The sequence below is a fragment of the Nannobrachium achirus genome, assembly GCF_963921795.1.
Source record: "Nannobrachium achirus genome assembly, chromosome: 10".
Lineage (NCBI taxonomy): Eukaryota > Metazoa > Chordata > Actinopteri > Myctophiformes > Myctophidae > Nannobrachium > Nannobrachium achirus.
The window spans coordinates 48,584,066-48,608,602 of record NC_137819.1 but is presented as its reverse complement, the minus strand read 5'-3'; the positions used below and the strand labels follow the sequence as shown (position 1 = coordinate 48,608,602).

The 24,537-nt window shown below is 41.8% G+C and overlaps 2 protein-coding genes across 2 annotated transcripts in view; both read right to left on the bottom strand.

Moving 5' to 3' along the window:
* Positions 1-7,837, bottom strand: part of LOC308292718 (serine/threonine-protein phosphatase 6 regulatory ankyrin repeat subunit A-like) — a gene marked incomplete at its 5' end in the record, with an annotated part of 41,001 nt that extends 33,164 nt beyond the window's left edge. Inside the window, 2 exons of the mRNA XM_080735129.1 lie at positions 2,768-2,851; positions 7,682-7,837. Of these exons, the coding sequence (XP_080591255.1) occupies positions 2,768-2,851; positions 7,682-7,837 (240 nt within the window). The remainder of the gene's footprint in view (positions 1-2,767; positions 2,852-7,681) is intronic.
* Positions 7,838-20,193: 12,356 nt separating this feature from the next.
* Positions 20,194-24,470, bottom strand: LOC308293295 (progranulin-like). The gene is made up of 5 exons (XM_080735746.1): positions 24,427-24,470; positions 23,597-23,746; positions 23,161-23,367; positions 22,427-22,564; positions 20,194-21,600 (listed from the first exon to the last, which is right to left on the bottom strand). Exons 2-5 carry the CDS (start codon positions 23,744-23,746, stop codon positions 21,469-21,471), a joined length of 627 nt encoding a protein of 208 aa, XP_080591872.1. The 5' UTR covers positions 24,427-24,470; the 3' UTR covers positions 20,194-21,468.
* Positions 24,471-24,537: the final 67 nt, after the last annotated feature.

The following is a 24,537-nucleotide window of genomic DNA, read 5'->3' as shown; positions in this document are numbered from 1 at the left end:
AATTGGTTAAACTTTCTTTTCATGATTTGTCTCGCCCCGACTGTGGAACTAACCCGGCTTGCCTGTGCCAGAACAGCAAGTGGACAGAACACCCCCCACATCCCTCTCCCATTCGCTCATTGAACTGCAGTGGAGGACAATCAACAGAGTGGGGCTATAAACAATGTCACGTGAGCACCAACTCATCTGTGATTGGCCCAATCCAGTGTTGCTGACTCTGGAAGATCAAGTGTGATGACCCCAGCATTATTATACAGAGAGAGAGAGAGAGAGAGAGAGAGAGAGGCAGAGAGCGAGAGATGGCTCTGTCATCTAGCCTACTTCCTCAATATTAAAGCAATGAGCAGCTTTGTCAGCCGTCTAATGTAGAGTCTACAGTCTGAGTGCACTGTGCTTTACGTACTGTATAATGTCCTGTTGTACTAATCCTGTGTGTCCGTGTACTTTGTCAACAGTCTCATCAAATGTCACAAGTGTTTATTTAACTTCAGATTGTCACGCAGCCATATTCCTCTTATGAGCATCAGACTGGGCAATAAAATACTTATGATTCAGATGCACTGATAAGAGACATCACAACATATTATGAGTGAGTAAATAAAAGTTGGATTATGATGGGAGAGGGTTGTGTCTTTAACCATTTTAACCCTGGCGTTCCTATTTTGGGCATGTCAGGTGCATTTCTTTTTCTGTTCATTATTGAAGTATCGATCAGCTACTTTTGCAAATCTTGCAGAGATTTTCGACAATTTAGAAAATAGGGCTCGGTTAAACACTAGGATGAGGCTGAGCACCATCATGTATGCAGTGATGCACCATGGCCATGGTTCCTGGACATGCCTGGCAGCTATACGAGACAGAGTAGGTAGGATGCTATCGAAAAGGCACTCTTACTCAGTCAATAAGTCGTTGGGAGACGAGATCAATAGAAGCCTGCTGGCTGATTGCTCATCTCTTCATTGGTGGAAAGTAACTAAGTACTGGTACATTTACTCAAGTACTGTACTTAAAGGAGTAGTTCACCACTTTTCAACCTGTCTTCATATAATAGGTCCTCACTAATGTTCATGATAAAATATCACAATTCTTTTCTACTCAGTCCAAGTCTTCTAGGAGAGCTGTGGGAAGTTCAGAATCCATTGTCTTGTGACATCATCATTTTCCCAAAAAAATATTTAATCAATATTTTTGAAAAAAATATTTAGATTTTTATTATCGCGAGAACAATGGCTTCCACTTTAAATTTGCAACTTTTCAGGAATAGAAAGCCTGCAGTTTCTATAAGCTGGATTGGCAATCGATGATGTCACAAGACGATGGGTTTCTGACCTGCCCACAGCCCTTCTGAGAAAAAAAAAGCTATTTTTGAGTGAGGACCAATTATATGAACATAGGTTGAAAAGTGGTGGAGTGCCCCTTTAAGTAAAATATTTAGATACTTTACTGGAGTATTTCCACCAGTACTTTTACTTCTACTCCACTACATCTTAGAGGCAAATATTGTACTTTTATTTAGTACTTTTAAAACGTTAATTACTACTTACTTTGTAGATTGTTATCATTATTACAAAACATACATTAACCACTTCAGCCCCATATACATATTGGCCATTTGAAAATAGTCGATCTACAAGCTCACATTGCTTCGCATCGCAACGCAATGTGTGAGCTTGCAGATCTGCCATTTTCAAAAGATTTTTATACATTTGAAAAGGTTCGTACTTTATGTATATTTTGATACCAATACGCATGTAAATTTTGAATTCCGGACAAACATTACTTGTAACATTTTGTAACAGTATTTCTACAGTGAGTGGAGTATTGATACTTTCACTTAAAGGCCCGCTGACACACCCGAAATTATAATAGTATGATACAGTAGGTCACGTAGTCTCTCTGAAAACGGTCTGAAACAGTCTGAAACTCATGTCACAGTGTAATCTGCCCCTCGCTCCCCAACAACAGCTGACCGGTACAGTAAGTAGTAGTACGTCAATTAATTTGATTGGCTTATAATTGCTCATTCCCACAATTACATCATAAAAGTATTAACTCATATTTTAAGATGACTTTTTAAAGTGACAGTACCCCTTTAAAGTGATCCCTGGCTAATACGACAAATATGCCTTAATACATTATAATTGTCCTCTATAACTGCAAAGTAAAATTAAAAACACCTTAAATATTGTATTTCTTCTAGAAATAGCTAATCTTTCACTCAACAGGGGAAATGCCCGTCGCAGGTTGATGATGTCATAAATGTAATGTGTGATCTATCCCTATGGAATTTATGGCATGCATGTGAAAATAAAAACAAACTTAATATTTCCTATGGTTAATATGAGCATCAAATCAACATTTCAAATGTGTTTTTTGCACATGCATGCCGTAAATTCCATAGGGATAGATCACACATGACATCATCAACTTGCGACAGGCATTTCCCCTATTGAGTGAAAGATTCGTTATTTCTAGGAGAAATAACATATTTAAGGTGTTTTTAATTTTACATTGTAGTTAGAAATAACATATTTAAGGTGTTTTTAATTTTACATTGTAGTTATAGAGGACTATTATAATGTATTAAGGCATATTTGTCGTATTAGCCATGGATCACTTTAAGTAAATGGATGTGTGGCGTGTCCATATAACTGAAAATGTCATTGCTGATAAGCACTAGCCTAGTAAACTGACTCCTCCCATCTTCTGTTCGAATCTGGGGTAGAGATAAGCACTACTGAAGAGGAGACAGGGAGAGTGATTGTACCTGTATGTTGACATCCTCTTTCTTGAATATGAGGTTGCGGACTTCCTCAGTGTCCACGTTGAAGATGGCTCTCAGCAGAGACGGCTACAAGAGACAAAACAACAGCTGTTCAAGTTTGTGTGTGTGCGTGCGTAGCATGTACTGTAACATTTCATATCTCAAACGCCGTAATTAGACATTCCCACGCAAGTACCATAATCCAAGAATGTGAGGTGGCCAGACTGGCCACAGTGGCGCCAAATGGCTAGTGTTTATGAGAGGCCCAGCTGTAGTGTCTTCTAAATGTACACTGTACATACAGCACAATAAGAATTGACCAGACAAAGGTTTTTGTAATTGTATTAAAACATTTCCATATTGCATTAAATGTTTGGCCTTGGTTCTAACTTCTTATCTGAGAGTCATCTGTGTTGAGAGGTACCTGCCCCACTGTGCGTGTATGTGTCTCCCGTAGGAAGTGAGGCCGATCGCCCCCCGCTACCCCCGCCTCCCCGTTCTTTGCTCCCAGACCACGCCCCCGACCGTCGCGATTGGCCGGCTGTACTCTGCTGTACTTCCTGGCCATGTCCTGTTACTGTTGTTGTCGCGTCGCACTAGTGCTGTCACGCGTAGAAGGATGTTTGAGAGAGATGAGATTCAATTTATTGTCAGTGTACAGTACAAGTACAGTACAGTACAGCGAAAAGTATTTTCACATCTCATACGTGGAGACGTTTGAATGTATACGCGGAGACGTTTGGACTTTTGGAAAAATGAAAATGCGCGTGATTTACAACGCTGCCGACCGACCGATGACAATATTGTTGTTGGACCGTCGCTAAATACCATCTAATGATGTAAAGTTCGATTACTGTACCACATGAATAGCGTGGCATTACTGCCCACAGAAAAGCAGTGTGACTGCAGGTTTGGGAAGAGAGGGAGAGGGGGAAAAACGTCTGGAGACTGATGCTTTAGTCTAAAGTAGCCAGCGTGGAATCAGACTATTTTGAGTTCATTTTATTATTGTTATTGTTATTATTATTATGTTTGGGAAGAGAGGGGGGGGGGGGGGGGGGAGTAGCCAGCGTGGAATCAGGCTATTTTGAGTTATTTTGTTATTATTATCATTATTATGAAGGACCGACTATTTGACAAGCTTGGGAGAGAAGACTTACAGATAAAAATTATAATATTATAAAACATGTTGCTAGTGTCCCAAACAACAATAAAATAAGATAGGGTTGTCCCAGAGGTGAAGTGGCCCTTTAAGTACTTATTGATGCCAATACTTTTATACTTTTACTCAAGTACATTTTGAATTCAGTACTTCTACTTGTAATAGTATATTTCCTATTGATACTTTTACAAAAAAAAACATTTGTAAACATTTGAGTAGTTTGTCCACCACTGCTGGGAGGCCATTCCCAGACTGGTAGTGGCAGGACTACAGTAGTTGTATTAGACTACAGTAGTTGTATTAGACTACAGACTAACAGTTGTAACTGCACATTCATTTTAACTTTTACTGCCACTATATTTAATCACCCACGTCCCAACAAGTAATGTTTATTTGAAGTTGAAACTTTTTGTTGCACTGCCCTGGTATAACAGTTGTAACTGCACATTCATTTTTACTGTGAATTTTACATTAAAGTGTATCAAAACTGAACTAATGTCCCCTCATTTATGTTTGTATGCTATATAAACAATGTATACTATTCTAGTACTTTTTAGTCCCACACTGCTCCCACTGCATTGATGAAGTGATCACTCAGGAGAGCACTTCACACAGTACAATTTATGTATTTAGCAGGGGTTGCAACGACGCGTTGTGAGCTTGTAGATCTGCTATTTTCGAACATTATGTACCTTTACCTTTTGAAGTATATTTGTCTGATCTAATGTAACGCCTCATCAAGCATCTCTACTAACAATGATGTCATGCAGACAATAGGCCTATAGAATAATGTAGGAGGAGGAGGAATGGATGGAATTCTGATGGCTCATATATCTACCTTTCAGGTGGTGTAGAATTAGCATCACTATAACACCTCATTAATCATCTCTATGTATATACTAGGCTACCAATACGTTCAATTACAAGTCTTCTCTCCCAAGCTTGTCAAATAGTCGGTCCTTCATAATAATGATAATAATAACAAAATAACTCAAAATAGCCTGATTCCACGCTGGCTACTCCCCCCCCCCCCCTCTCTTCCCAAACATAATAATAATAACAATAACAATAATAAAATGAACTCAAAATAGTCTGATTCCACGCTGGCTACTTTAGACTAAAGCATCAGTCTCCAGACGTTTTTCCCCCTCTCCCTCTCTTCCCAAACCTGCAGTCACACTGCTTTTCTGTGGGCAGTAATGCCACGCTATTCATGTGGTACAGTAATCGAACTTTACATCATTAGATGGTATTTAGCGACGGTCCAACAACAATATTGTCATCGGTCGGTCGGCAGCGTTGTAAATCACGCGCATTTTCATTTTTCCAAAAGTCCAAACGTCTCCGCGTATTCAAACGTCTCCACGTATGAGATGTGAAAATACTTTTCGCTGTACTGTACTGTACTTGTACTGTACACTGACAATAAATTGAATCTCATCTCTCTCAAACATCCTTCTACGCGTGACAGCACTAGTGCGACGCGACAACAACAGTAACAGGACATCTTCCTTGGACATGGCCAGGAAGTACAGCAGAGTACAGCCGGCCAATCGCGACGGTCGGGGGCGTGGTCTGGGAGCAAAGAACGGGGAGGCGGGGGTAGCGGGGGGCGATCGGCCTCACTTCCTACGGGAGACACATACACGCCCCCACTGTCAGCAAGTCACATTCCTGTACATGTTTTTTAATTACACATTTAACACACACACACACACATCCCCCTGCTAGCTCCTGTTCCCAGCAGGTGTGAAACCAGCTGATAAAGTAAGAGTAGTAAAAGACAAGTGGTATAGGGACATTCCTCAAAGGGTCAAGAAAGATATAAAGAGATCTTAATGTGTTTTAGGATGGATGGGTGTAGGTGTAGGATATCAAAAAGCGCTGTGTGTGTGTGTGTGTGTGTGTGTGTGTGTGTGTGTGTGTGTGTGTGTGTGTGTGTGTGTGTGTGTGTGTGTGTGTGTGTGTGTGTGTGTTAAAAAGAGAGGCACAACAACAACAATAGATAGATGTAGTTACCAATACCAATGTTATGTTGGTGATGTAATACCAAGTTGCATTTGTATTTTTGTAAACATCCTTGCACAATGAAACAGTAACCTACACCACGACACATCCAGTGGTGCCACCAGCTCTCCATATTACACACATACTGTACACCCTCAACTCTGGTAGGGAATTACAGGATACAGATGTCAATTCATTCGTTTTTTCCATATTCTAATGTTTCTACTGCTGTATCGCTCATTTACTTTTTATATTGATTCTATATCTTTGTTGATTTTTTTTCTACAGTTATTCTGCTGTATATGACCAAATGCCACCTCGGGGCCTTCCTTCATCTTGCAGACCTCATAGCCTGCATTTCCCCCGCCCAATAATAAAATACTCAAAAATAAGTGGAGCAGAGGCATGTTGGTATCTGCCTAAACTAAAGCCCAGTTCATTAGAAAGCTGCAATCCGTAATTTAACGTCCTACCCCTGTGTGAGTGGCGAAAGATCTCATTCAAGAGGGAATTCCCTCTTGAATAAGACACCCTCACCAATACACTTATGAGCTTCAGGCAGTACAGCCGTACTTGTCATCCAGCATGTGTCCTACCTGGTCTACAGCTGTGGTTCTCACCTTTTTCAGGCTGGGACCCCCAAAATAATCACATTTGAACTGGGGACCCCCTCATAATGACGAGTACTAAGAGTTGAGGCATTACATTTTATATAACACGTTCTATTGTGAAAATAGCAGATGTACATGCTCACAAGCATGTAGATCGTCTATTTTCACAATTTCTGCCTCTAATATTTGACATTTTAGAGGTATTAAAAAGTCCTTAAATTGTTACTTTAGAAATGTGCAGATACCCTCTTACACTCAAACCTTATGTTGGTTTGTTTACTATTGAGTGAGAAAACAATGTTGCACATTAAGTTAATCATCTGGGGGTCCCGACCCACAGGTTGAGAACCACTGGTCTACACAGTACATTTATCAATGGAAGAGTAGAGAGAAGACTTCCAAACACTGCAGAGGCTCTAGTCATATAGTACGATTATATTACTCCATCACACGGTTTGGTTAAAATGAAGTGTCATTCTTGAATCAAAAATAAAGTTACGGATTGCAGCTTTATTTACCAACGGAGGTACTGCAGAGAGCAGAGGAGGTAGACATGAACCAACAGCTCTAATCCTGTCATCAGAGCTGGCCCATCTTCCCTCTAATACTGCCCCCGCCTCCCCTGCCTTGGTGTACACTTCAAAGAGAACATCTTTTTTTTCCATAGGATGAAAAGCCTCATCATCATATTTCTGTGGCAGGGAACTGCTGTTCGTACACCTCACACAATACATTATTGTTACTGGAACAATACGGGAGGCCTTGCTGGGGACCTTTTCCATACAAAGAGACTGTCATCTCATATGATGAGGCTATAGTGGTGATTATGTGGGTGCTATATTCAGCGGGTCACAGGTCATCCCGTTCATTGTATTTTGGTGAACAGACTAGCCAACAGAGCGGCGATGTCCTTCAAAGCACTGTGATGTCCCCTCTAGGCATGCTTTAGAAAGGCTATGTTCTGTCCAGTCTTCTGAGCAGGTCCAAAAGGTACCAAGACAGTATTCAAACATGTTATAAACCCAAATAAGCCTAAAGTCCGGCACACCGGCTCAAAGAACAGACTGTGACGGAGATGTCTTCAGCCATCTATAATCCAAATCGGCAGAGAACCTACTGTACCAGGGGCCCTCTCACCTTGTCTTCCTGAGCGCCAGCCCTGCGAGAGGCGTGAGGGGATCTGTGGTCCGGAGAGGATTTGGGGCGAGGTGGTGGGGGTGCTGAGGAGGGCTCATCCTCCTCCACCTCCTCCAGCACCACGATGCACACACGGCTCGCCCGCTCTGACCGCATCAGGGTAGAAACAACGCGTCCACACAGAACTGATCGCTCTCCTCCCCACACACACGCACATGCATACGCACACACATACAAACACAACACTGCACCCCCTCTCACATATGTGCGCAATTCAGGAGCGCCGGAGCGGGCAATGAAACCCCCAAATACATTCCGTTCGTCAGAAACGCATTCTTGCCGGTCGAGGTAAAAATCCTGGTGGGAGAGCAGAGCAGGTTCCGTCCTCTGTCGCTGAGCGTTGCTGTGGTTACATGTCAACCGCTCTCTTCTCTCCTCTGAAAGCACACGCGCTCTGTGTGGACAGCGGCAGCAGGGAATTCCTTTGCGTAATGGTGGCAGTAAGCGGCATGCGGCAGAATGAGCGCGGCTGCCTAGCAGCAAACAGGAAGCTTCATATCCTCGCTGCCTGCGCTGCAGCTAAGCACACGCGCGCACAGACACGCACGCTCTCGGACACGATCAGATGCTCACATATGCACGCACGTACAGAGAAACACACAGAGGCTGATTAACGTTGACAAAGCTGGGAGCTGTGTGTGTGCGTGTTCTTTTCAGCTAGGGTGCTGAAACCAGCTCTTTCAGAGCGAGAGGGAGAGGACAGACGGGGGAGGGAGGGAGATAGGAGGAGCGGCAGTGAGAGAGAGGGAGGGAGAGACAGTAAGGGAGGGGAAAGGGGATAGAGTGAAAGATTAACTGCAGGCAGCCAGGTACCTAGTGTGTCACTGCAACACATCATAGCTTCACATAGCCAGACAATATTACACTGCGTGATATAGTCTGGTTCTCAACCATTCAAAAGATTATTCCGGGGGAGGTTACAAAAACGATTCAAATGGACTCTATTGGTTAGACCTACAACCAATCAGAGTAGCCCAAGAAACCCAAGAAACAAAGTGGAAAGTAACAACCAAAGTGGAACGATACAAACACAGTGGAATTTAACAACCAAAGTGGAACGATACAAACACAGTGGAACGTAACAGCAAAGTGACAACCTACAACCAATCAGAGTAGCACAAAAGTGATACGCCCGCCACTACAACCAACCAGAGTAGCGCAAAGGTGATACGCCCGCCACTACAACCAGAGTAGCCCCAGAAACCCAAAAAACTAAGTGGAACGCAACAACCAAAGTGAAACAATTCAAAGACAGTGGAACGTAACAGCAAACGTGATACACCCTTCCCTACAACCAATCAGAGTAGCGCAAAGGTGATACGCCCGCTCTATATTTGCATACTGGACCCTGGTTGGTTCCCACACGACTTTGGTGCTGAGAAAAATGTACATAGCTGAGCAAAGCTAGACCCTATCTGCTGCCTTGTTAACAATGGCAGATAGTTGTAGGGCGGGTATGTGTTATAATGAGCCCCCCGGGCCCTGTCGTCGAAGCTTCAAATTCTGTACATTTTTAGGCCTAGAAGCCTCGACTTTAAAAGATGGAAACGAGGGCCAGTCCTATTGGCTCTATCACAATGGGCGCCCAGACCAGGCAAATCTTAAAAAGCCATTACATACAAAGAGTTGCACAACCCAAGCTGTGCGTGCTACTCTAGTTTGTTGTAATGCCATTGCCAATTGAGCCAAATTAGTGTCTGGGAACTCACAAAGTTACTGCTGAAGTAGAAGAGGCTTTCATTATTCCCAAAACTTAACGAGAAAAACAGAAATGAATGCCAGATCTGAGTATGTTTGAACGCGCATGTCCGTGAATGTTAGTGCGTGCGTGTTCTGGTGTTACTGCATGCGTTTGTGTGCGTGTGTCACTCAGTACTGTATCCCCCTTGGTTTATTGGTGGTGTAGCTTCAAGATCTCCTCATCGCCTCATTATGAAACTAGAACACACTGCCTTTGTTGGAGAATGCAAGGCTAGCTAACAAGAGCAGAGAGAGAGTGTGTGTGTGTGTGTGTGTGTGTGTGTGTGTGTGTGTGTGTGTGTGTGTGTGTGTGTGTGTGTGTGTGTGTGTGTGTGTGTGTGTGTGTGTGTGTGTGTATGTGTGTGTGTGTGTGTGTGTGTGTGTCAGTCTCCTGTCATTTTTAAGACTGCTCCTAAAAAGAAGCAATCTGGCCACGCCAAACCGCATAACCCCATTAACCCAGAGAAAGTACTGAATTGAGAGACTTTAATGAGCCTACCATTTATACATTATATATACAGCCCAAGGTTTTCCTGCCCTTTTCAACCACTGACCTTCCAATGTGGACTTAGCTCAGATAGTAAAGAACATTTGTTTGTTTGTTTGTAGACACAATTTTGCAAACAGCACCTTGTGAAAACAGTTCCAATTCCCTAGAACTCTTTTGAAGCTATGCAACAACTGAGAGCCACACTAATCAATGCCTCATTTATCATCAACTTTATTACTAGCCTACTCAGGAAGAGTGCAAATTGGGAATGATGCAAGTTGGAAATGCATGCACCACCCAGTTATGCAATACCATTACCCATTGTACCAATTGTCAGGATACTCGTATCTTTCTGTCAGATTTCTGTATCCATCTGTCTGTGCCCCTTTCATCCGCATATATGGAGTCCAGGCCTGACGTCTGATGTCATATTGATGAAATCAGGGTACTCCATAATATGGAGATTTGCGGTGCGGATATATAATATTTTTGCTACTTGAATGATGTATCACTCCCTCATGTTCACTGATATGCGCGCCAAGACTGAAGTCACCCATATATGCCATATGGGTCACGGTTAGACTCAAAGTGGGGTTCAAAGGGGGCGCGGTGGCACAGTTGATAGCGCTGTCGCCTCACAGCTAGAAGGTCCTGGGTGGGGGACCTCCGCGTCATCAACGGCCACACTCTAGGTGGGGTTGACCCTAGGTGGGGTTTACCCTGACCAGCCGGGGCACCTGATGTAGGGTAAAGAACTGGTTGGAATAATGTGTTCTTTCCACGTGCTACAGTCAACCGGGAAAGCTCCCCCCTGTCAGGTGATAAGAAGCGGCCTGCTCACTCATCATGCACTGAAGGAAGCATGAGCTCAGTTTGGGGCTCAGATTGTGCAACGCCCAGGATTACAGCTTAGGCAATTGGCACTGGGTGAAAAAAAGGTTACAAAGTCGTGGGATAAAAAATGTAAAAGAAATAAGACCATCGGTTTTGGTCTGGAGAACGCCATATGCCTATATATGGGAATATCAGGTTTTGGACAACCACCGATCCGCCCAACTAGACACTTGCACTGCTACGGGTTCTCTGCGAGACAATTGCAGGCAGGTGGTTCTCAACATAAATCTGCACGTCTGACGTAGACAGGCACGCACGCGTGCACACACACACACACACACACACACACACACACACACACACACACACACACACACACACACACACACACACACACACACACACACACACACACACACACACACACACACACACACACACACACACACACACACACACACACACACACACACACACACACACACACACACACACACACACACAATGTATGATGTAGTTACATAACTTGTTTCAAAAGTATTAGTCAAATAATCCCAAATCAACTAATTTTAACACTTTACTTGGTCAGTTGTGGGACCTTGACCTGATCTCTTCAAATTACACAATGTTTAACATAACCAGAACACTGTACGACCAATTCCCCATTCATCAGATCTCACAGCAATACAATAACACTATAGAGGCCATTAAGACACCATTTAGCCAAAGACACAGTATGGTACCGACAAGCACAACAAGCAACAAAGGTATCATAAAAGTCACCATTAGCTTTGTCCGTTTGACTGGTGTGTTTCAGTCAGGACTTTTAATCTGTAGGACATGGAACAGTTGTTGGCAGGTGCTGACAGCTTGATTAAAAAACAAAAGTATTCAGCCTCTGCTTCTGTTTATTAAACATTTAGAATAACACATTCATTGAAGATTTAATCAGTTGGTATCTTGAATTAAAAAGGGAGATGTGCTTGTCTGGAACCAGTTTGGCATTCATAGCGGCACAGTAAAACATTGGGTAAACGTGCAAAAATACATGATATGCTGACCATAGAAAGTAAAGATTTGTCATGATTTGTTTGTTTTTCCTTTCCTTTTTATTTTGCAGATGGGTTCCCAGATAGTCAATTGAGTCACCTCACTCCCATTTCTAGACAGGAATGTTGCAGGTACCATGGACAGCTATGCCAAGTTGCCAACAAAGCAGTGGCTGAACAGAGCTAAAGCACTATTTAAGATTCAAGCTGGGCACACTTGTGACTTGAATCAATCATAATTAGAGCTGCACCACACCCAACCACATGTTGGCTCAACTAGGGAATCGGGAGTGAAGACCACTACATTTGAAATTGAAATTTGTGATAAGTGGCTGGAATCCAGAAACATCTACAAGGCTTAAAGGAGTAGTTCACCCCCAAAATGACTTTTTTTCTATTGATTACTCACGCCATAGAGACTTGAGTTCAATAATATTTTTTGGTATTTGTCACATTCCCAAGACAAATATTTGATAATAGAACATTCACCGCCATTGATGCATTTGGGTTTCCGGAATCAATGGGGATGAATTTTTATTGTATTCAAATTATTGTCGTAGGAATGTGACAAATACCAAAAAATATTATTGAACTCAAGTCTCCATGGCTTGAGTAATCAATAGAAAAAAGTCATTTTGGGGGTGAACTACTCCTTTAAAATACCAGTGTTGGTGCTGAGCAGGCCTTTCCTTCTACGGCAGTGAGAAAATCATAAATTCAGCCTAGTCCACCACGTTTCATCAATACGAGACCCGTGCAGGCGTACCGTGCACATTATTCTCACTGCCTTGCACACATGCACACACATAGCTGGGAAACCAGACAAATCTGGCAAAATCCGCTTGGTTGTGATTGGATTTCACTGCCCCCATAATGTTGTGGGGCACCAATCAGGAACCGGTATGCAAATATGGGGAGATTTATCACCAGAGGCAGATATTTCAGACTAGTAATATTCTACGCAGTGCTATTAGTCTGGCCTTGTCAGTCTCGCTAGCACGCACACACGCACATAGAAAACTGTCTACAGCGCTGACCCTAAATCCATGTGGACAGCATATTATGACTGAGTATGCAGGGTTGCACAGACCTTTGGTCTGACCTTATGAACAGGAAGCACCGTGTGTAATATAATCCCTTGTCCACACACAGTCACACACTCGCACATGTGCTCAACTGACCACTTTTACTACCCCATCAAGCTAACGCCAACATCTCATCCATCCTCACCTCTTCTCCGTCATCTCCCATAAGGCCATCACTTTTTGGATTACCAGCCAACGTGGCTGGTCGGTTTACCAAAACAGTCAGGCAGAATTGCAAACTCACAAGTTCTGACATCAAATCCCTGTTGGGACAGCCATGCTGAAAATGCTTTAGGTAGAATCACAAACAGACAACAGAAGCTATTTCTTGAATGAACATTTAAAAATTCAGCAAGTTGGCAAATATTGTTTTTACTGGCCAGAGTGGTTGGTTAGTCTCCACCTTCTAGCAGCGAAAGAGGATATCTCCACACCATTGGTGTGGAGATATCGATTTCCTTTCTAATCGTTTCCTTTCTTAATTGTTTAGATTCCAACCTGCACACACACTCAACACTGCACATGTTGGCTCCCTCCCACTCTTTGATCCTCATCCTTTGAGCGATGCCTGTCGCTCCAACATTTTATTTGATGTGATAAAAGATAATGTGTTATGATGGCATCCAACAAAAAAAGGGAAGGGTTCGAGTATCAGACAAACAAGACAATATAAAAAAAGGATTTGGCATCATATTATGTTTTGGCCATGTGCACTGCATTTCATAACGCTATTTTTTTTGTCCGATGAGGGAGTTATAGGTATGTTTAAGTAACATGCAGCACTAATGTTTCCTTACCACACTCTGAGGGAGGGAGGGAGAGACACAGACAGACAGACAGACAGACAGACAGACAGACAGACAGACAGACAGACAGACAGACAGACAGACAGACAGACAGACCACAGAGCTGTTTACAGGTTTGGCTTTCAGATACCAGCTTGGACACTGCTGATGTGTGCACTATGGATGGATGCATCTGACATTCCCCTGACACACCCGCCCACTCACTGAGCATTACAGTGCACTTTGCCTGTCTGCATGGCCGATCGTGTGCGTTCTTGTCCAGTTATATGTGGATGGGTGTGCACTCCTTTTCTGTGTGTGTGTGTGTGTGTGTGTGTGTGTGTGTGTGTGTGTGTGTGTGTGTGTGTGTGTGTGTGTGTGTGCTCCCACTTGCTCTCTCAACTTAAATGCAACAGCCAGGTATTCCACAAACTAAGCTACAGCACGCCCTCTAGTGGCCAGATGGAGGGTCTGTCCCACTGGCAGCAACTTCCAAGAGAGAAATTCTGTCCCTTCAACCCTGCCCTCTCTGGCTCACTCAGCCTGCATCAGTGTCCGGCTATTTTGGTCTCTTTGTCTGGTACTCTGTCAGCAAGCAATAGAGAGAACAATAGAGAATGGAGAGGGGGATCTAATCTCAAACACGCTTCCGTTGCCTGCTGGCTGCCCGGAAGAGTGGTCAGGGCAGGACAGGACAGAGCCATGCACCATCACTGACCCAGTTTGGCTGAACTCTATACAGCCTCAAGACAGTGTCTCCTTATCGACATTTAGACCCAGTGTAAATGAAGGAGGTCTAAGCAGCCTTTCATTGACAATGTCTCGCTGTTCCTGTTTGTCTTCTTCTCTCACCCTCTTCTCAGTTCAATTTACACTTACAATTTGGGCAAAGAGGGTCTGCTAAATGCATAAATTGTAATGAGCAACTTACGTGTGAGATCGGCATAAGCCGAGTAAGAAAGAACACACTAGTAAGCAAACAAGGTAAAATGTCACTTAAGTAGGCTACTAGAGCAGAGACAACAATGTGTAGTGCCGAAAAGAAGCTACGTAGGATGCCAGGTAAACAATGAACCTTGCATTTGTCCAAACAACATGACATCGAAATTTACATTACATAACAGTTGCGGTTGACAGAAAACAAATTTGAAGCAACATTTCACCCAAAGAAATTACTTATTTTCTATCAATTACACGCCTCATGAAGCCATGAACTTGTGGGTGGGAAAAAATGTTAGTCGCATTCCTAAGCCAAAACTTTTGAATTATTGGCTTAGGAATGCAACAAAAACAAAAGCCTCTAAATGAATGCAAGGCTTTGTGAGGTGTGTAATTGATAGAAATTAATTACTTTTTGGGGTGAACTACTCCTTTCAAAAAACAAAAAACATGAGAACTAATGACCAAGATATATCTGCATAAGATATTTACTATGAGATCCTAAATATCTTTTGTAAGAGCAGAATGTCAATGCATGCAACAGACAACAAAGTGAGCCACAGTCCAGTCTACTCAAATGTCACACTGACAACAAGGCGTTGCTATGTCATTAAATCAACAGGACTGAAACCTGCTACTTAGGGCTTAGGTACTGATGCCTGTCAGAGCTCACCGAGTTGTGTCACTACTATTTGTGAAAGTGTACTGTATTATTTATAACAGTGAGTTGACAATACAGTGTATTACAGGCATCAGTGTATTGAAGTGTGTGTGTGTGTGTGTGTGTGTGTGTGTGTGTGTGTGTGTGTGTGTGTGTGTGTGTGTGTGTGTGTGTGTGTAATGAGACCTTTGATAAATCTAGCCCCAGGGCTTGGGTCTAGATTTAATTCTATATTACTTCTATGGTTTTCTGTTAACAGTTATGCAATAATTCTTTCTAATACATTTGAAGTTTATGTGTCTGATTTGGTGTTTATTTTCCTTTATTATTGGCTCAGCCAGGGAGCTTGCCAACACGTAATTCCAGACAGGCTTCGTTCACTTCAGCAACAGGTGACTGTCCAAATCTCCTACAGAGAAAATGTTTGGCATGCGCAAGTTGCAGTGCAGCCAGGCAATATGTAGCCTACAACTTGAGCCAGCACTGTTACACAAGGCTAATCAAATGTTAGAGGCACCAAAAAGTTTTAACTAATTTGTTAAAGTTCAAAGGGACTATCGCAGTACATGGCTTTCTAATCTCACAAGAGTTAAAATGACTTATTAAGACATATTATGAATATGAACTACCTACACCATCAAGTAAGTTGACATTTGGACTGCATGCATAGGAGGCTATACTGTGGCAAGCCATATGGCATATCACCATATTGATATTAACAGTGGTGTAAAGCAGGCCTAACTAAGTAGTTGTTATTGTATTTGTTTTAATATACTTTTGATCATTTAAGTACATTTTGATGCCAATACTTTTGTATATTTTGAATTCCGGAATTTTACTTGTAACGGGGTATTTCTACATTGCAGTATTGATACTTTTACTCAAGTATAAAATGTGAGTACCTTTTCCACCTCTGCACACAACATGCGGTAGAAAGTTTAGGCTTCTATATGAATCAAAATAGCATTCCAGTTCTTCATTATAAAATGGTACTCTACTCAACTTCACTCTACAGAATGCAACTGTTACTTCGCAACAGCGTGGGCTCCATAGATACTCGCTGCTGTGTAGCAGGCTGCACATTGTTTAGCTAGTCGGCTCAGCTAACGAGTAGACAAGACACTTGACTGAACTACGTTAACTGGGAGTGTTATTTATCCCTCCAGTTACCTGGTCCCGGATCTTCAAAACCATCATTTTCGTTCGTTCCCTGCCTGGGGTGGACAACAACACGTCTGTCCTGTCCGCGTGTGAGATCCTGCTGACGGGATGCAGTCGTCAGTCAGTCCTCAGAAGAGTGAGTCCTGAGCTCAGTGGAGCTGCTGTGGCCGTGGGCTGCTTCCCTCGATCCTTCTCTTCCTGCGATGGTCATACAAGCTAAGGGACAGAGTACAGACAGGCGGAGAGAAGTTACCACACCAGCCAATGTTGGTCATATTTATGATACGTAAAGACGTTATTGTAAAAAAAAAAAAAAAAAAAAAACATTAGTCTATGTATTTTTTTCTTCTATTTTTTTTTCCTTCTTTCTCTGGAGGCCACCCACAGAGAGACACACCCATAGATTGGGTGCCCCCATCAATCATCTTCAATTAACCCATTACATCAGTGCAAATATAAAATAAATATTGTGTGTGTGTGTGTGTGTGTGTGTGTGTGTGTGTGTGTGTGTGTGTGTGTGTGTGTGTGTGTGTGGTATAAACACATAAAGTCTTGATACCGGTATTTAATGTGAGTCTGAAATGACTTTTTTGTTTAACTTGCTAGACTGGATCATGAGGTGTCATGACTGTCATCAGAAATAGTCAATCAATGGAAATCTGTGTCATCAATCAATCAGATGCTGGCAAATGTGCAGAAGTCCAACCCCCACAACAAGTATGTTTTTCTTTTCTTTTTTCAGTGTTTTAAATCATTTTTAAAACATAAATGGCTTCGTGTCGTCAGGTGGTTATTGGATTAGTGACGCCATCCAGTGGGGAAAGAGTGCAAATGTGGGGTGGGACAGTGTGTTGAGCTGTTTGGGTTACATTTGATTTAGAGAGTCAAATAAAATGGTTATAAATCCATCCAGAAATATTACTAGAATAGTTGTTTTAATTCATTACTATATATTTGATGTGTCACAGGTACAACTCAAAAATGACTGAAGGTTTGTTACAAAAACGACATGTCTAGCCTATTAAAATGCAAACTAAATTATTAAAACTATTTTTAACTTCAGCCTTTGAGATTTTTTGAGTTTGTTTGTTTTGCCACTCTCAATCAACAAAACAAAGTTATTGTATGGAGGTGTGCAAACAAACAAACAATTAATTTAGTTTTATTTTGATGAATTTGATGGACTAATGTAACCAGGTCCATGATCAAGTAAGTGCATAGTGAAAATTATGCAAAGTCTCAAAGCCTAAGGTCACCCATATCCCTGTTACATTCTCTATTACCCATTAAACCTGTTGTTTCAGACATATTCCAGTGCAATTAATCTCCATGGGAGATATGAACTTCAGCTTCCTTGTTTCAAAAAATATGACAAAGTGACAAAGGAACACAAAGAGCTCTTATGCAATCAGTTTATTCAAGTTGATGAAGGATTGAATGAGTCACATTAACCTTTGGGTGATGGAGACATGTAACCTAAGCTTTGATATCACTGTTACAATCTGACAGTGATTTACATGATAGACATTTGACAGGATTTGTGGATATACTGCCTACAGTATTATACCAAATGTGATATCCTCATTGTTGGGTTATCCTCAAAATCATGTTGATGAACCACCACAGGACACACAGTTGGTAGTTCTGAAAACAATTACAAATCAGTGCTTAGAGGATAAGGATCAGGAGGAGAACTGATTCTGTTTTGAGCTGAACTTTTAAATTGTTTTTCCATGTCAAAGTGACAACTAAAAAACCTTAGGGACAAAATACTCTAAGTACACACACTGAATAAAAATTAATATCACCAACGTGATTGCCTAGTTGAGAAATGAAAAATGACTTGACCAGTGACATACACTTGTCCAAATGGGAGACCATTTGGAGATGATGATGGTCCTGCTTTGGTGTGTAAAACGTCAATCTCGGAGCGGTGTTTGGTTATAGACCGGAGATCCCCAAAACCTTTGTGGACTTTTTGAACAGGCTACACAGAAGCGTCAAATGTAAAAATCACAAGAAAATCAATGTGACCGTTAACCTACAGTGTATACTTTTTATGTCACTTGTACTTGTTTAAATCCTCAAATGACTCTTTATGAGACAACCTATCCTGTCTAGACTAGAGAAATGTGCTGATGCTAACCCAACCCTAACCAACTCTCTTCCTTTGCCTACAACCTGGAGCAACTCTGTCCTAAGTCTAGTCACACAGATAAGAGGGACAAAATGAGAATTGTTTAACCACTTACAGCATCATGCAAAGTAGGTGCATACACATCATTTCATCAGCTACATTCTCTAGTTATGTGGAGTGTGATAATTATCAATAATGTCAGCTGAATTGTCCGATACTCGCCCGAGGGCTTGGCTGTGTCCTCCTGAAGAAACTTAGTCTATTTATCTTTGCAGCACTAACTCAGAAAATGAGGCCATTTGGAAGTTTAAAAGCTTCCCTTGGCTTCCCTTAGTTCATGGTGAATCCTAAAGATGCTCTTGTGAGATGCTCTCATATTGGAGTGTGTGTGTGTGTGTGTGTGTGTGTGTGTGTGTGTGTGTGTGTGTGTGTGTGTGTGTGTGTGTGTGTGTGTGTGTGTGTGTGTGTGTGTGTGTGTGTGTGTGTGATTGTCACGTATAGCCGGGGACCCAGTCACCAAAATGGGAGAGGATCTGTGATGTTCTGCCGTACTTTTTATTTTTGTTTTATCTATTAGTTTGGTCATTAAGGTCCACAGAATGAGAGGCCTTCTCTGCCGTAAACATCGCAAAAAAAAAGGTTATGGCCCTCAAAAACTGTGAAAAGTGATCACTTTTTTCCCCCACTTTTTGGGTGGCTGAAATTTTGCCCAAGGAATGTTTATCATGCAAAACAAATGCTTGCAATGGATTCAGAATCACAAAGAACCCCTAGTTTGACCCCTCACATGCTACTTAAAGCAGATTTTTCTTTTCTTTTTTTAATATTTCTAGTGGAGTCAATGGGACAGTGAATATACAAATGGCCATTTGTATCTTCCATGATGTTTCCGGCAGAGCAGGCCTCTCATTCTGTTGACCTTAATGACCAAACTTATAGATAAAACAGAAATAAAAAGTACGGCAGAAAATCACAGGTTCAACCCTATTCCTTGAGCTTTTGGGCTTGTGGGTCCCCGACTACTAGGTGACTCTTCGAGAAGGCGGAAGTTCAAGAAGTCAGTATGTGTGTGTGGGTGGCTGTTTAAACAGCCACCAACAGCCACTCACACTCAAAAATCACACCCGTGTGAAGTGGAGCTGTGTGTGTGTGTGTGTGTGTGTGTGTGTGTGTGTGTGTGTGTGTGTGTGTGTGTGTGTGTGTGTGTGTGGATCATGTGTACCGATTTTTGTGACATTTGAAGGAAATATGTAGGAAAAGGAGCAAAAAGTGTGTTTTGGAGAAAATTCAAGATGGCGGAAAATCTATCATGGCGCAAATGGGCGTGGCCTATATGGGGAGATGCGTCATGACCCAAGGAATCCAGGGAAAAAATATTTTTAATTTTCCGACCTACGGTTCAAGAGTTACAGGCCAAAACGTAAAGTGGGGTGTTATGGCGCCACCATGCGGCCAAATGACACAATTATTTTTTATTTAATCCTTGAAATCATTATGAACCTCCTCTCCAAGTCTTGAAACTCTAGCCCCTATGGTTTGCGAGAGACAAATAATTGAATGTGAGTTTTTGCGATTCCCATTATAAGTCAATGGGGAAAATTAATTCACTAATAAATTAATATCAATTAAACTATAGAACCTTTCTCTTAGAAAAGTAATAGCCCACGATTCCCGAGTAAGCCGGTCGATTTGACATATGGCGCGAGTGTGTGGTGGCAAAACTGTGGGACTAGTGGCGTGCCGAAGTTTAGGAAGTTCAGGCTACATACAGACACACACACAGACAGACAGACCCACACGGCCACGTATAGGGAGCCTGTGCTTCACACAGCTCCAAAAAACGTAGTTTGCTCCTTTTCCGACAGTGCTGGGGGCTGAGCATAATTCGGTAAATTATACTGTATATTATCAGCAATTACACATACGTATATGAGTAAATTAAATCTTCACCCTTGCATGTGTGCATGTAACCTTTGTTTAAATCCCTCAAATCTTGTGTATGTTGTGAAAAAATCTAAAAACAGGCTTTATGTCACGTACTGCAGCATGTGCAGCTTACATAAAGGAAATGCAAAACCACAAACCTCTGCCTTTTGCTAGCGTTCGAGTGTACTTCAGCAGGCCTTTCAACCAGTCAATATCATAATCCTTCTTTAGGCAAATCAATATAACTTTAATCCTAAAGTGAGCTGTTCAACATAAATTACGTTCTAATAAGGGGCAAAGGCTATACAGAGCTCTCAAGAACCTAGGCCCCCCAAAAGCCCCAGTACTTATTATTGACCATAATTATAGTCTACTTATTATTAGCAGCAGCTTTTATAGCCAAGCTGAAGTCTGCTTTTGTTTCTCCCCTTATCAAGTCGATCCACCTATTTTAAATAACTATGGGCCAATTACTGTCTAAAGATTCTTGGGGCTCTGGTGGGTGATCACTTTTTTATTTATTTTTGTATACATTTTATCTTTTAGCTAGACATCAATCAGGCTTCAGAAGAACTGCACCATCACAGCTGCTTTGAAGGTGATGCTTGCCCCCCTACACACACACACACACACACACACACACACACACACACACACACACACACACACACACACACAGGCCTCTTTTAACTCAGAGGCCTAAGCCGTAGGTCATATCCCTGTTAAAATCTGTTTGACCAATGAAACATGTTGCCAACTGCACTACTTTGTCACATTCAGTCATATTCCAATACAGTAAGCATCCACACTAGACATAATAATTTGAGAATTTTGATTGGAAGAACAAAAAATCAGCAGCACACATAAAAGAAAGAGTCAAATTCATGATAATGTCAGCATATAGTGTTAAAGAGACATTCTCAGTTTTGCTTTGCATCTTCCTTTGGTCCTGAGGGCTTCTGAGAGTACCACCACTTCCTGCATTTCAAGGAGGTTGCATCACAGGTGTACCCATACTGGCAGCAGTGCTTACCATCTGCACAGCACATTGCCTGAAAGATTTATACAGTTCCTCATTTCAGTAAATCAGTATATGAATAATGCATTTTGAATGCCATTTCAAGGAAGGCATGTGATTTGACCAAGATCAATGTTGATGGGTTATTTTAGGCTATTTTCACATCTCCTTTTTTGACTACGGTATGTACAGTAAATTCAATCAAAGGGATGCTTTAATTTAAGTAATGGTATGGCAGTTTTAAAACGTCCAATGTTTTGCAGGCTTATTGTTTTTAATCCCCTCCATGATGCATACACCATTCCTGCCAAGTGAACTCATGTTAATTCGTAGTCTGGGTCCTCAGGACTGAAGTTGAGAACCAGTACTTGGTAGAAATAAATGCTGGCAGTTGTCTGGGTCTCCAATCACTGGAGCCCAGAACCATTGTTCTATATCGCTGTTGTCTCTTCTCTTTTTGTATTTATCATTTTAAAAACAATTTCAAATTCTGGGGCGCCCGCTGGCCTGGTGGTAAGGGCGTATACCACATACTAGGCTATGATGCCTGCTGGCATCGCCGGTTCGATTCCCGATCTGGATGACCTTTGCCCCATGTCATTCCCCATCTCTCTCCCCATTTCCTGTCAGTCTACTGTCCTATCAAATGAAGGCATAAAAAGCCCAAAAACAAATCTTTAATAAAAATTAAAAAAATTATTTAAAATTCTGAAAATAGCTGATCTACAAGCACACAACACCTCGCGAGGTGAGGCGTTGTGTGTTTGTAGATCTATTTTCACTCGTTTTGTGCGACAGTCTTGTATGATGAAACATACAAATTTGAAATCTTGGAGATACAAGGTTTCTGCTAGTCTTACCAGTGGGTACGGACAGCAAAACCATTGGCCATTAGGTGGCTTGCAGCATGTGTTCCCTGCGGGGCAGTAGAACTTGTCGTCACAGCGAATGACTCCAGCCTCAAGGGCTCTGGACTTTGTTAGAGCTGTCAAAGGTTTCTGCAAAAAGACATCATGGTAACAGTGTAAGCTGCTGTCCTTGCCCACAAAGTTACAGTATGAGTATGTTCACACTCACATCCAAATGTAAACACTGCACACTGCTCAAAGATAATGAATAATAAAATGCCATAAGTCAATTTGGTAAAAAAGAAAAGAAAAAAGAAGTCAGGAACTGCTCTCTCTAAATACTGTCTGCAGGTCCCCACTGAACTGTACACTGAGAGGCAATGTTTACATCTGGATGGAAAGAACTGAAGTCTATAAATATAAAACATAGGTATATATCCTGACCTGATTATGAGTAAATTGAAAGTAGAGTTCTTAACGGTCCTTAAATTTCAGGCCCGGCACTAACTGGGACCGAACTGGGCCCTAACTGGGCCGGACTAATTAGCATACATTTTAGCCAGGTCAGGTTCTGGAAGAATTTGACAACTATTTCACATAGTAAAATTAATACAATTATTAAAAATATACCGTAATTTGTATTACTATTATTAATTTGAAGTATGACGATCGCTTCAATAACTAGATCACTGATTTTCAATTGAAAAACATCGATACAGGGAAGCATATGATTGAATTTGGACTACCAAGCTCTCCTCCTCCACCTCAGCTCGGCTTTGCACCAGGTTACTGTCAGGTCCCTGGTGTTGAAGTGGAGAGACAGGGAGGGCAGCCACCTTCTTCAGCATCGGTACACTCATCCATGGCTGGGCAACTTTCTCACAAGACTGTGTGGTGATGTCACAGCGGTAATCTGATGGACAACAGTGGGCCTTGTCGGAGCAACACACTGCCTATAGAGACACACGCACGCACGCACGCGCACACACACACACGCACACACACACACACACACACACACACACACACACACACACACACACACACACACACACACACACACACACACACACACACACACACACACACACACACAGAGTTACCATTAAGTTGTTCAGTGGCAATGATAATTGGCAAATCATGAGTTTTATGGTTGATATTGTTCAGCAAGCCTTGACTAACATTTGGGTAATGGCAACATCCGTATCCATCATCAGTCTCACAGCAGGTGGAGTGATCAGGGCATTGCTTCCCGTCAGGACATGTGATGGAGCAGGACATCAAACCCCACCCTGCTACACCCATAAGCACCAAGCTGGTGATCCTCCACATCTAAACAGAGAGTGTGTTGTTGTGTGATTACACTTGATAGGGCAAAATGTGTATAACATTATTATGATTGGCCAACATTTCTATTTGAATGTTGCACAGACTTTTCAACTCTCCACATTTAATTAGAAAATATATTGTTTGTTGATGCCCAAAGGGGAAATTCATATTGTCACAAATGCAGAACATGCTTTGAAACAACAGAACAGACTAATACAATCAAAAGAAGAAACAAAGGGGACAGGCAACATTAAAAACGCACATTATAAAACAAAGTTCAATCTTCATACTGTTGACTCTCAGTTCTAGCTTCCAGCTCTGTTTACTAAGAGCTGGACAACAATCATTGCTATGGAGTGTATGTTCAAGATGGACAACAAAGAAGTGAAATTGGAAAATAAGTGAACAGACACAATTGGAACTGGAATAGTATACAATTAAAGCAGATAAAAGGGTATTCTCTCCTGTTGGGTTGAAATTGGCAACCTAAATGTATTTTCTAGAGTTGGAGACACATGGAGACCGATGTTACTGAACTAACATTCTCTATATTATTGATCATCAGAATATAGAGCTTTAACTTTTCAACTCAAAACAAACCATCAAAGTAGCCAGACACTAAATAATTAAATAAACAATAAATAATATGTCTACAGTGATGTGTCATTCATTTTGTGCCTTACCTTGTGCCTGATAGTTGGTTTGAGTTGATTTTGCTTAAGCACCACATAGGAAAGTGTCCCATGTTGTAACATAGCACTCCTTTTTATACTGGAGGGTTTCCCCTCTCACGT